Below are 13,526 nucleotides of genomic sequence, written 5' to 3'. Positions count from 1 at the left end.
AGGTATGTAACATATCAATGGCATAATGTAAGTGTGAATGCTTGCTTGTAGTGGGAGTCTGGCATTCCCATCAAGTGTCAGCCCTGTTTGCCAGCTTTACCATGATGCATTCCCTGCCCAGCCTCTTCCTTGATGGCCAGACCACACAGTGCCAGCACACACCAAGCACAGACCAGCCTGCTCTCAGACAGACCCCCTCGCCACCCCTCCTCCCTCACCCCTGCCCTAGTTTGGCTTGAAATGTTGGGGGTTATTTATAACCACCAGGGTGTATAAAAACAGGAGGATAGGTTTCCATGGCATAGCTGGAGGAAGCTAACCTCAGTAGCCAAAGCAGGTTGTGGCGATGTCAGACAAGTGCACACGGCTTTATCAGTCCTAGACTGCCATGTCATATAGAACCAACCAATGGCCGAAAAACCGATTCTTTGGCTCCTGTTCAACTTGCAAACGGAAGGTTTTTTTCAACAGAGATAGGACTATGAAGACCTGGCAGTAGTGTGTTAGTGATGTGTGAACTGTGAGGTCTCAGGTCAGATTGGGTCTTATTCTTCAGTCTGACCAGGAAGTAAGCCCACTTTAACCAACTCTTTATAAATGTCTATGGTGGGCTTCTGTCCTTCATTTCATCTATTTTTATGATAGATTCCAGCCAAGTGATTTAATGAGATTGGTGAGAAAACACCATCAAGATTCCTAACATTACACATTTTCATCAAGTGATGCACCGTGTGTGGATCTATGGCAATTTGCAATCAGGACAGTCTCACCCCCTCCCTCCTAGGCTCCCCACCCTCCGCTGCCACCACCTGGCCACCAGCCATTTCTTCTGTTTGGGGAGACAAAAAACTGTGGCCTGATGGGAAACTTGAGAACGAAGCTTTCAATCTGTCCATTCCATCTCTGGCAGCTAGGATGCTAAACACAGGCTGTTGCAGTAAGCATGGGCAACAGCTAGATCGCCTGTCTGTGTCCCTGCCCCTCACTGCATCCCCTCCCAGCCATCATTCCTCTCCCCTCTTCTCTCCCCCCTCTTCTCTCCATCACCCCTCGGCCAGGCCTTAGACACATGTTCTGGGAGCAACATGTAATTGCTAGTGCATCAGGAGATATTTCTGTCAAAGTATGCCGTCACACCCAAATGTACAGCACTGTTGAGGTCATCTCTCCAGTGTTCTATGAAACTGTTTATGAACTATCTCCCTCCCATTAACCCAAGGCTGATATGATTTCAAGGAAAAGATTAAATGATTTGATATTGCTAATTACTGGTCTTTAACAGCTTGGTCTTGGATGAAACTTGACATGTATCCTGGTGTTACCATGCCAGCATGCACTGTGTTTGTGAGGATGCACTCACCATGTTATGAGTCTTTCACACATGGGCTGTGTTGAAGGAATTGTAGTCCTGCCCCATGACTATTACTCTGTAGAACCGCCTCCGTGGTCTAGTGGTAGAGCATCCACCCGGAGAGCAGAAGGTCCGGGGTTTGATCCCCAGCCGCGTCATACCAAAAGACGATAAAAGACGGTACTTTTTGTTACCCTGTCTGGTGCTCGGCATTAAGGGGTTGAAACAAGGACTGGTCAGCTCGATGTCGTATACTGTGTCTGAGTGGGGTATTCATGTTAAACTGCGGCATGGTATCTCGGTGAGCTTGCACTATTAATCGGCATCAGTTAAGACAAGTACAAGCAGTCACACAAACACACACCGTACATGCATGTCGCTATATAAGTGCAATAATCTTGGACACAACGTTAAACCCCATTTCACCTCACCTCACCTCACCTCACCTCACCTCACCTCACCTCACCTCACCTGTATTTTAGAAAAACAAAACCAATCTATATTTGAAAAAAGCAAGCCAGTTCTATTCCATAGAATCAGAAAAAAATTAGGTTTAGAGAAGAGAGCGAGTGAGTTGCGTCTTATGCAGCTTTGAAAAATATACCATGTATATCATGGCATGGTAGCTTAATGTGGGAGGAAAGCCCAAACTGATTCAGGCCTTGGACATTTACCACTTTGGTGAAACCCATTAGCACGGGTGTAGGGGAGAGAAATGTATTGTGTGATACGAGATTTCAGACTATATGTTGGTCTAAGGAATGGTAATGGTGGGGAATGTTTATCACAGAAAATTGAATGACACCTTTGTGTGGCAATGTCTTATCCTGACCGTCACCAAGAGGATGACATTCGTTCATCAGTGTAAATATTTGTTCAAAAACAAATGTCTTGCGTGTAACAGCTCATGTCATCAGATAAAAGTCGGTATCATGTCACTAATATGAATTCTTATGCAGCCTAATAAAAATTCATGAATGGTAATAGTGAAGAAAAATGACTTATTGTCACCCTTAAAAGTGATTATCATTTTATGAGGAAAGAAATGAGTTTCTTAGGTGAATAACAATGTAACGCCTGTCATACCTTATTACTGTCAGTTGCTGGGACAAAAAAGGCTTGACTTCATCTAGAATTAGGCGGTGTGGTTGTCGCACTCATTATATTCAGACATATTTTGGATGAAATAAAAGTGTAATTTCAAACAGTCTTGTCATTTGATCAACTATTTCCCAGTCTGGTTTTATCCTAGAAACACTGCTGATTGTATGTTTGAGTTGCAAGTAGTGCATTGGTCAGATTGGCCAAGCTTCATCAGAATGGATTTATTCGTCCCTATCTATGTAGATCAAGGTGTGTTGATACATATTTGAATGTTATGATGCATTGGGAAATGATGAAATCAGAGCTAAGGGCTATTAATAGCATTGATGCAGTTGAAATTATTGACATGATGTAATAAGAAATGGTATGAAGGATCGGGGAAAAGTTTAAGAGATACATGTTTTTGTTTCAAGACACAAATGTCATCATATTAAGGTTTCTTTCCGTGTTTTTCAGAACCCTCCAAGTTTGTGTGCGAGAACTGCAAATCAACATTCACTTCAGCATGGACCCTGCTGCAACACGCTCAAAAAGAACATGGTATGAAGATCTACACAACCCCACCTCCCCCACTAGACATCTCAACGCCATCACCCAGACCAAGCACCGAGCATCGAACTCCTCCTTCGGTAATCAGCAGTGGGCCAGAGTCGCCATTTCCACACCCGTCACCTTTCCCTCCATTTCGCCTCCCCCTGGAGAATGTCCAGCCCCCTCACCACGGCTCACCGCTGCACATCAGCTCGCCCCTCAGTCCCTTCAACCGTCCACCACATGGGCTGGATTTCCCCCTCGAAATGATGAACGAGCATCACCCCTTCAGGATGAGACCCAATCTGATTGGTATGTCACCAGGGATGGAGCATCATCATCATCATCATCCACCTCCTCCTCCTCCTCCATTCAGCCATCCAGCATTTGATCCGGCATCCAGATCACGACACTCAATAGAATCACATATGGATTTTTATTCAAAGCGATTACAACAGCTGGCTCATGCAACTCCTGTGATGCAGAAGCAAGGCCCTCCATTTACCCAGGCAGCATCTGTACTGACATCTTTGCATCAGCATCAACATCAACAACAACAGCAACAGCAGCAGCAGCAACAGCAACAGCAGCAACAAAATTCACCACAGATGCAAAGGCAATCGCCTCAGAATCAACAATCGCAGCCCTCAAGACATCAAGAAGGTGTTCAAAGCCATCCTCAAGATGGTATCTCAAGACATCTATCTCCAAATGCAAACAAGCCTCTCACTAACAAAGCTTGTGAATTCTGTGGCAAGACATTTAGATTTCAAAGTAACCTTATTGTTCATCGAAGGTCACATACAGGGGAAAAGCCATTCAAATGCCCACTGTGTCCACATGCTTGCACCCAACAGAGCAAGTTGAAACGCCACATGAAGACACATATGAATAAATCACCACTATCTGGTGTCTCAGGCTCCAATGCCTCCAACTCTGATGGCAGTGTTCCATCTAGTAGCAGTACGCCAGATTCCAACAAGAACATCTTCCTGAAGCTGGATGGTACAGGCTTTGGATTGGAGGATGATGATGATGAAGAGGATGAGGATGAAGATGAAGATGATGAAGAGATGATGGACGAAGACTTGGAGGAGGATGAGATTGAGGCCATGAATGAGGAGGCCGAGGAGGATCGGCGTGCCCAGGAGGGGCAGACCCATCAGGTTAGTGCTGACCGTATCAATGATGATCAGCAACAACTGGCGGGGGACCACAGCAACAACGACATGGACAGTCGCAGCAATGATAACCGCAGCATAGATAATCGCAGTGTTGACAACCCCAGCAATTGTTCTGACAAAGATCAGGGGTCTACTGATGGCAACTATGTGAACCACAACGGCACCCCTTCAGGGGCGGGATCTCCAGAGCTTAAAGATAAACCTCAGACGTCCAGTTTGCTCACTGAGGTGATGGAGAACTCTGGTTTGAAAAACATTCAACAATACAACGAAGCTTTTAGACAAGCTCTAGAAGAGAACAACTACAGGCATGACAGCTCAAAGGAATCTGACACTGAGAGAGAGAAGGAGGAGAATGGACGAAGTAGTAGTGAGGACCTCAAGAGAGAGTACTCCCCAACTCAGATGTCTCCCAGTGACAGGTTCCCCCTCTCTCACCCACTCCACAGTGCTTTTAGTTATGGTAGTCCGATCTCAGGACCAAGTCCTATCTCAGACCTGCACCTCAAGCATGGCATCAAGCGAGAGCCAACCTCCGAACCCCTCAGCAACATGGAGGCTGCTATATATTCCCGTTACTGGTTTCCCCCTGCTAATCCTCTGCGGGACATCTACCCTGCTCTCAACCCATTTGGATTGCATAGAGATTTTGGGAGAGAACAGAATGGCTTCAACTCGGCAGCAGCCGAAAGTGCCTTGAAAGCTCTAGGTATGCCAAAACCTGGCCCAAGTACACCTTCGTCTCCCGTCAATGGCAACCCTCTCGCTCGAAAAGATAGTCGACGGAACGATACTTGTGAATATTGTGGAAAGGTGTTTAAGAACTGCAGCAATCTGACAGTCCATCGTCGCAGCCACACGGGTGAGAAACCGTACAAGTGCGGCTTGTGCAACTATGCATGTGCCCAATCAAGTAAGCTCACACGACATATGAAGACACATGGGCGACTTGGTAAAGACGTCTTTAGATGCAAATTCTGCAATATGCCCTTTTCTGTGCCAAGCACACTGGAGAAGCACATGCGGAAATGTGTAGAGAGCAGACAAGCTGGCCGGCTTCAAATGACCGAGAGTGAGCGTCAGGGACTTTTGTCCAACGGTGGTGATAGCCGATCTAGCGGGATGATGACCGATATCGAGAACCGCACAGGAGGGTCGATGGCCGATATCGAAACCCGCACGGCAGGAATGATAAACGACATCGAGAATCGTCCAGGACTGATGGCTGACATTGATGGTCGTCAACCAGGATATCCAGATATGGATGGTCGTCGGCCGGGATTTCCAGACATGGAAAATCATCGGCCAGTTGGCTTGATGGGTGACATTGACACATCGGACACCAGTAGTACCACTGCTTCAAACCTATGATTGCTCACTCAGCGTAGAGACATTTATATCATACCTTGTTGATTATTGACACTATTGTTATTTCTTATTTTAAGATGTTTCTTTCTATGGCACAAAGTAACACTGATTATCTATCCAATGAACGATTCATGTATGAAACACTTGAAAATACTCACATTCTCTTTCCTTTCTTACTGCCATATTCATGTTAATGCTTACGATGCTCTCTGGTTTTGGAGTCTAAATGCCAAGTTATACTACAAAAGTAATCCGTCTTGTTTCAGTATGGTTGTACAGACGTGTAGGCGTGGTTAGGGGGATGCTGTTATAAAGTCATATTGCACAGGGGAGGGACCCAGCTAACCAACCACCAATCTTGTCTGTAGAGCGATACCATTGATATTGGTACCAGTCCAACTTTAGCTGTTTGATAACTGTTTGAATGTTATGCACTGCACTTCATATACACACACGAGACAGTAATCTGTCAAGTCATGTGACCTGTTGATAGGTGTCCACGATAGCCCACATGAACGGTGTAATCTAGCGTGTTGGATGTCCACCAGTACTTGACAGGGTCCTATTTTAAGTACACTCTGTACATTTGAATGCCATACCGTGGCTGAAATATGTTGTAACATTTCCATCACATTGTTGTGACTTGTATGCTTTGGTTAAGACAGAGATCAGCTATTTCACATATAAGCAGAAATCTTGCCAAGAAATGTCAGTCTCCCTGTGATGATCTTCATGTTCAGTGATAAGTTTCTCTAGAGCAGCTACCCACAGGAAAAAGGATCCCGAGTGGTATGGATCACACGATTGTTAAGTGCTGTTTAGTATTGCATGGTCACCTGTATGTTCCTAGTTTTACCATCACAGTAGTCTGTGTATCAAAGTGCTATGGCATGATTGTCTCAATAATTTTACTTGGTTAATCAATTAAGGGTTATCCTATCATCTGTAAGTGCTATTGTTATTTTATTTACAACTTGTTGTTTGATAATGCCCCCGATTGTTAGTGCTGTTTTTAAAGTTACATATATGAGATATTGTAGATTTTTATGTCTTGTTTTAACTGTCTTTAAGAAGTGGCAGTATATAAGAACAATGAAATCAGTTTTGTATGATGAGCGTTCCACTAGGGGCATAACGATACAAGGGATGAGATCAGATATGTATCGCGATACAAGGATTGCAGTATGATTGTACCATTTTACAAAAATTGAATGTTCGAGGTTTACACCATTTTTTTGTTAAGTTTCCTTTTAATGAGCACCTTTTGGTATCTTCTCGTTCAAATTGTGAAAAAATTTAGGTATCATTCGTGTAACAATACAGACTTGTAAACCATTGTATCACAGCGGTATCGTTTCCCCCTAGTTTCCAACATATTTCAGTCACACCTATCCTCCCGCAGCAGCTAACAGTGCTAAATGTACCTAACATCACCCTGTTGCAACATCGTACTCATGTGTCTGAGTGGGCCATATTGACTGGTGCTTTGTGGGAGTTAGATTATACCGTTACTATTGTGTTAATTATACTAGAACCATAGTGCCTAAGGATTACTGTGTACAAAGATAATACTACTTTGGGGTTCTGGAAAACAATGTTTTTTATGGCTTCGAAGAAGCCCACAAGATGGACTGAGTGAGTGTGTGTGGTTATCCAATAGTTTAGATGTTATATTTTTTCTGTCTATTCTACAGGTAGAGAAAGATTTTACTCTTGCTTATTACCTTAGTCAGGTCAAATACTGACTATAAACCCATACCTGTGAAAAAGACTAACTTTCTGAAAAAATATACTATACCTTGTTTGGCTTAAAGCTTCCTGCAGTGTTGGATTGCCTATAGCTTGAAAAGCTGTTTGTTCTTAATGCTTCCATATGCAAAGTGAATATTTTCATCTGTTTGTGTTTCCTTGTCAAAGTTTACTTGAAAAGTAGGTCTGTAGCAAGCACTTGGTCAGTGCCACCATATGTTCGGCCAAACGCACTGGGGCAGCTGGTAGCTTGAAGAAACATTGGACAATTACAAGCAACACTGTGTCTGTGCAGGGGAAGATAACTCCATAGTTGAAAACTATTGTTTAATGGCAGCAGAACTTGTTAAATTGAGTTGCCTTGAAAAATTGACATATGCTGAGGATTTTGCCAAGCCTTCGCCTACAAACAGGATTGTGGTGATGTTGAGAGGGCAATGTTTGTTGTGCCAGGAGTGTTAGCAAGTCCTCCAAGAATGCCTGGACGTGATTGGACGGCCGCTAGCATCGCCGCCATCATTGTTGTTGTTGTCATCGACATGGAATTATGGTCCTTTTGAAGCAGGGACGAGAAATGGTGATACTTTTTTAATATGCAACTACTGCCAGTTAGACTGGGAAGCGCATAATGGGACTTGATCCGGGAGAAGCAAGAGTGAAACTCCTGTACTCCAAGGATCATAAAGGGCTGTTGAATCCGGTGCGGTTTGTTTTGCAACTAATATACGGCAGCTAGTGAGCTAGAGGTGAAAGCATGTGAGGGCTTTTATTACACAGTTACTACTTGAAAAACTTTGCAAAACTTATCAATTAGCAGTGTTTTAGTTACTTATTGCATGGTTAATGTGTTGTTGGCGGTGCAGACGAGCATATGACTACAATTATAGACAGTGTATCCGCTATTTTGTATTTAGCTTGAAAGGCTATAGCTGACCCTATCACTGCGGCCTGGTGCAGTCTAAAACACCCTGGACTTCTCTGTCCGTGCAATACGCTATTTATTGCATTATTGCATAGTATTCTTTGTTGGGCTAAAAGCTGATTGGATAATGTCTGTTTTTTGTATAAATAATTTCAGACCAGTCAAACCTTAGATCTGTGGGTGCAAGATTTGAATCATGCGCCTGGAATTGGGAAACCAGAACTGCAAAGACAGAGATAGTATTTGAAATCATTTGCAAGTGTTGATGTGTTCATGATGGCGATTCAGCCCTCGGACAATACAAGGGTTGACTGGTTTGATAATTACGATAACTGTACATTAAGTTAAGAATATTTCGGTGAAGAATTACAAAAAAAAACCTTGTTATGTTTTCAAAATGAACAGCAACAATTTGGTGCCATATATATGTAGTAATTGAACGTGAGACTAGGTTAACTATTTGCCTACATGATGATTGTGAATCCAAGAACACTGGTCCAGAAGCACCGGAGGTTGGAGTAGAACAATAGACCACTAGAAATAGTTTATTTTTGATGCTTTGTGTTGATATTTATCAAGTTCCAACTGTAGTATCAGTCCTGATTGGAAATGACCACACGAGATGTCCTATACTATGTCTGATACTAGGGTTGTGTGTCCAGTCCTCCTCATACACACTATAATGTCACGAGTTGTGAAGCTGTACCATGAGGAGGTGCAATGATAAAGACATTGCCTGCTCCAGAAGAATGCAGCACCACCAGTTGTGCAGTACGAGAACCAGTGTGATCTGTTGTCCATGACAAGAATGCAGCACAAATTGTTGGTCCACTACAAGAATTAACGCCATCTGTTGTCCACTACAAGAACGTAGCGTAAATTGGTCAAGAACAAGAACACAGCGTAATTTGTTGGTAAAGAACACAAATACAGTGCCATCTGTTGTCCAGTATAGATCTGCAGCGCCATCGGTAATCCGGAATGGGACAGCAGTGCCATCAGTTGTGTAGTATGAGTCCTAGCACCATCTGTTGTCCAGTTCTAGATCACAGTGCATCAGTTGTGCAGTATGAGACCACAGTGCACCCTTTCGTGCAGTGTAAGGACTGACACGTCTCGACTACGCTGACTATGTGTATAAGTTTATGTGTATAAGGGTTGTCCTGACTTTACTAGTTTAATTCTGAAAACTGTTGGGTTTCGTTTTCTCCAAGTGCCATACATTTATATTACTCACCAATGTATTCATGGCTGAAGGGTGGATCCTTTGTTCTAAAACACCTTCCAGTGTTTCTTTTTTTGACATTTGTGGGGCATTTCATTTGTTGAAGAAAGATTTGTAGCAAAACGTCCAATTTTTAAGGACTTAAAATTCAACAATTTATGCGGGTGTTATTTATGGATTTTGGGGGAAAGATGTAAGCTGAAGATTGTTGTCCATTATGTCGACTGCATGTTCTGGACAGATTTGTAAACAGTTCACTTCAGTACATTTTTGCAAGGTTCCATTTATGTTGTTCTCTGTGGGGTTTTTTTTCCTTAAAAATAATAAATCTCTCAAAGGTTTATGACTTTGAAATCCATAATTTGAACCACAAACATTTTGTACAGTAAATTGACTATTGGAATATTACATTTCTTTTACATTAGATACAGTATGTGGTCATACATTTACACTTTTAGTAATGTAAGAGTCGTGTGACTGTTTTTTTAAGTTATTAAGTCTACTCCAAATTGTATAGGAAATTCTGTTGCTTGTAATTGCACAAACTCTTGTCTGTTTACATTATGATCTTATGTATGGTTCTTTTGTAATTCTGATTTAATCAGACAGACTTTACTAGGAATGTTATCTCAAATGAATAGATATTTAAAGTGATTTTTAAGATTTACAGTTGTTGTACAGTTAAGACATGTTGTTTGTGTTTTCAGTGTTAAAACTCAACTTTTTTACGCATCTAATGACTGTTACTCATCACTGAAGATTTGATTGAATACAATTATTAAGGACAACGTTTTGCTACATATTTTACTGGCGCCAACTTGGGAGAATCCTTTGTAACATTTATTCAGAATTTGCATGGTTTACTTGAAAACTAAACCTAACAATGATATGAAATGTTGCATTTTTTTCAATATATTTCCCTAACCCCTAAGCTCATCTGAACTCTCTTCTTTAACATGTTCAATTTCTGATGTCTTCTAACTTGTATCAACATCATGACACGATTGTGTTTTACTAGAGTTTTGCTTCAGCTGCTTGTGTAAATGTTGCATGTCCCGCCCCTCCCCCTGTCAGAGCCATGGGGGGTGGGGCAGTGTCTACAAGGGACCCTGCTCCCATTCTTGTTACATACAATTCATTTGAATCTTGAACATTTTCATTTGTATACTGTGTGTAGTTTTGCTCATGTTATATAGATCCAGATGTAACATAGAGGGTCTTGAAACGGATTGAAAATGGCATTTAATGAATTATTAATTACAATTTGATTCCACTGTAGATTGGTAAATTCCATCCTCATTTCTCCCCGGTTCTGTTATTTGATGTTTCCATACAGAGAATGAATATCCAAAATACAGCTTCATGCATCTAGAAGAAAACAACAACATTGGAACAGTTTTTGTTATTTAGATTTTTGGAAACTAAGAATTTGTACAAATTCATTTTCAAGATCCTAACACTCTAAGTCTGAATTTCCTAGCTCAAATATAAGCATGTAAAAGGCCTGGAGATGATTGTTTTCTGTATGGGGCAGTTAGTTAATGTTTTACATTCAGTGTTCTAATTCATAATGTGTATAGTCTCTCCACATCACTCTTGTAGTACCAACCCTTGTGATTAACTAACTTTGTGGATTATGTCCAACAGATTGACTAACTTAACACACATAAGAAGTTAAATTTTATGATTCAACTCGAGATAATTGGAGAAGAATGATAAAATATATTAACAAATACTGAATTCTTCCACAGTGCATGGTAATGCCAATCTGGTGGGCTAAGAATGGTTCTATGTGACATGAAGAATGTGTGATGCTGGTGACGAAAAGCTTGTACTGTTATCTATTTCGTATAAAGGGATTCCGGTCTCTCAATATTGTATGTTATGTGATCTACAGCCTACAGCAAATCACTTTATGTTTTATCTTCTAAGCATCACATGTTTTTCATGCTAATTATGATGTGGAAAACACCATCAACTGAAGGAAAATGTCCCCTGGCTGTTAGTGTTGGCATCGCTAATGGTAACATAACACCTTTTAGGCAGCTACTCTGATTAGTACCAGCGAGGGTTTTTGATAAAGGCCATCCGAAACATTTGTAATTACAAAATTGACATGTTAAGACATGGCATGATCTCGCAAAGAATTCAAACCTAGGAATCTACAAAAATGTCTCTGAACGTCAATTGCAGCAATGTATTTGGCCTTTGGTAAGATTTGAAAACATTACTAAATATTAAAAACTTGCAGTATTTTATAATGAACCAGGTCAAATACAACCCCAGTCTCTGAAGCTAGAACTTGATCTCAATATAAATGTATTTAATTCTGTGTAGCAAATCAGAGAAGTGGCTGAGATTTTTTCATTAAATATGTACAGCACAATCCCTCGAGGTTTTTTTTTTGTTAATTCAACAAAATGTGACTGTGCTAAAGGTAATGGTAAGCATCTTGAATTTTTATTATTGATGTGAAAGTTTAAAGCTGGATGTCATTCTGTCTACAAGAATATATAGATATGAATGATTTTTCCTTCATGGGATGGTTCGTTCCTCACTTCCTCTGATCTCTCTATGGTTAACCCTGGATGTGCCGGGCAACATTACAAGGGTATTGTCAATTTGAACAATTTAAAAAGTATATTTTGAATTGTACTTGTTATTAAAACTATCACGTTTTGGCGGGAATTACATCATGTGAACTTCTGTGATGTGGAGCTAATATCTTACCTCCCTTATATGGCGAATATTATTACGTTTTAGTACCACAACTAATGGAGATTTTATGCAAAGAAAGTATATATTATTTTTCTTGAATTCTTATGGCGTTGTTACATCTTTTTTTTAATTTCCCTCTTGTTTGAGATGCATAGTTTCTCCCACTGACCTAGATGAAAGTGCTAAGCTGTTCTGTTCTCCTCCCTGTTTCGCTCGTGCCTTTATTTATGACGTGACCTGATCGTACGTACATGTAATGTACTACTATTAGACCGGCTTAATGTACGTATTTATGACGTGGATTATCACTTGTAATGACAGTACATGGTACTCGTATACTTCAATAAAACTCTGTCCAGGACAACAAATGTAGCAATTCGTTTTGTTCTGTTTCAATATGTTTTGTTCCTTTCTATTGGAGTTGTACGATCCCCGGCTGCTTCCTACCAAAAGATGGTACTTGTTGTTTCCCTGCCTGGCGCTCGCCATTTAGGGGATAAAACAGTATACTGTGTCTGGGTGGAGTATCCATGTTATACTGCGGCATGGTATATCGGTGGGTTTGCACTATAAAACCGGCATTAGTCAGGACTAGTATAAACAGCCACATACAGACGTATGTCGCTATATAAGTGCAATAATCTTGAGCCCGACGTTTCACTTGACCTCACCTCTTTTCTATTTCTTCATCTGCCCAAGTAACGTCTCATTGCAGGACAGTTTGAAGTTGGTTCGCCGGGCTAGCAGGTTTTGTATTTCATCTGTGAGAAATTAAGACTACATGTGCGATGAACCGTGGCATATACATCCTCTGGTGGAAAGAAAGCAAGGGGTACATAAACACAACCCATATTTATTAGAAGGTTAACTGTTGTAGTTAATGTTAACGCTTTCGTGTGAACAAAATAAGAGTGAATCCCTACTGTTAAACTTCGCCCTTCACTGGGAAGGCCGGGTCAGATTCCCCATAATGGTTCAATGTGTAAAGCCCATTCTTGGTGTCCCCATACTAATAAACCTAAGTCACTCACTTATTCTGTAACTCCAGTTAATTACAGGAGACTGGTTGGTTAGTTTTACAAATAGCAAGTCATGCCCTTCGTATTTGCGTGCAAGACACCTATCATCGCGGATTTGAATTCCGGTTCGCCCTGAATGTTTCAAGGTTTGTCAGCCCAATAACCGTGGATTTCGGGCTCTCCTCCAATGTTAAGCCTCCACGCCGTGATAAGAAACTGAAATCTGTTCAAAACTGAATCAAACACAACTCGCTCACACTTTATTATGTTGGCGTGTAAGGGTCAGTGCCCCTTTCCACAAAGCGATCTCATCGATACATGATCGTAAGTCTATGTTAAAGTATGGGCGTTTCGA

General features: G+C 41.3%; 1 protein-coding gene across 1 annotated transcript in view; it reads left to right on the top strand.

Annotated features, from left to right (window-relative positions):
* Window positions 1-12,524, top strand: part of LOC124122698 (B-cell lymphoma/leukemia 11A-like) — a 69,152-nt gene extending 56,628 nt beyond the window's left edge. The window contains exon 3 of the mRNA XM_046485808.2: window positions 2,912-12,524. Within this exon, the coding sequence (XP_046341764.1) occupies window positions 2,912-5,541 (2,630 nt within the window). The 3' untranslated portion in view covers window positions 5,542-12,524. The remainder of the gene's footprint in view (window positions 1-2,911) is intronic.
* Window positions 12,525-13,526: the final 1,002 nt, after the last annotated feature.

Source organism: Haliotis rufescens, unplaced genomic scaffold (genome assembly GCF_023055435.1).
Source record: "Haliotis rufescens isolate VD_foot unplaced genomic scaffold, xgHalRufe1.0.p SCAF_3, whole genome shotgun sequence".
NCBI lineage: Eukaryota > Metazoa > Mollusca > Gastropoda > Lepetellida > Haliotidae > Haliotis > Haliotis rufescens.
The sequence above is the reverse complement of the archived record's forward strand: the minus strand, read 5'-3'. Positions and strand labels throughout refer to the sequence as shown.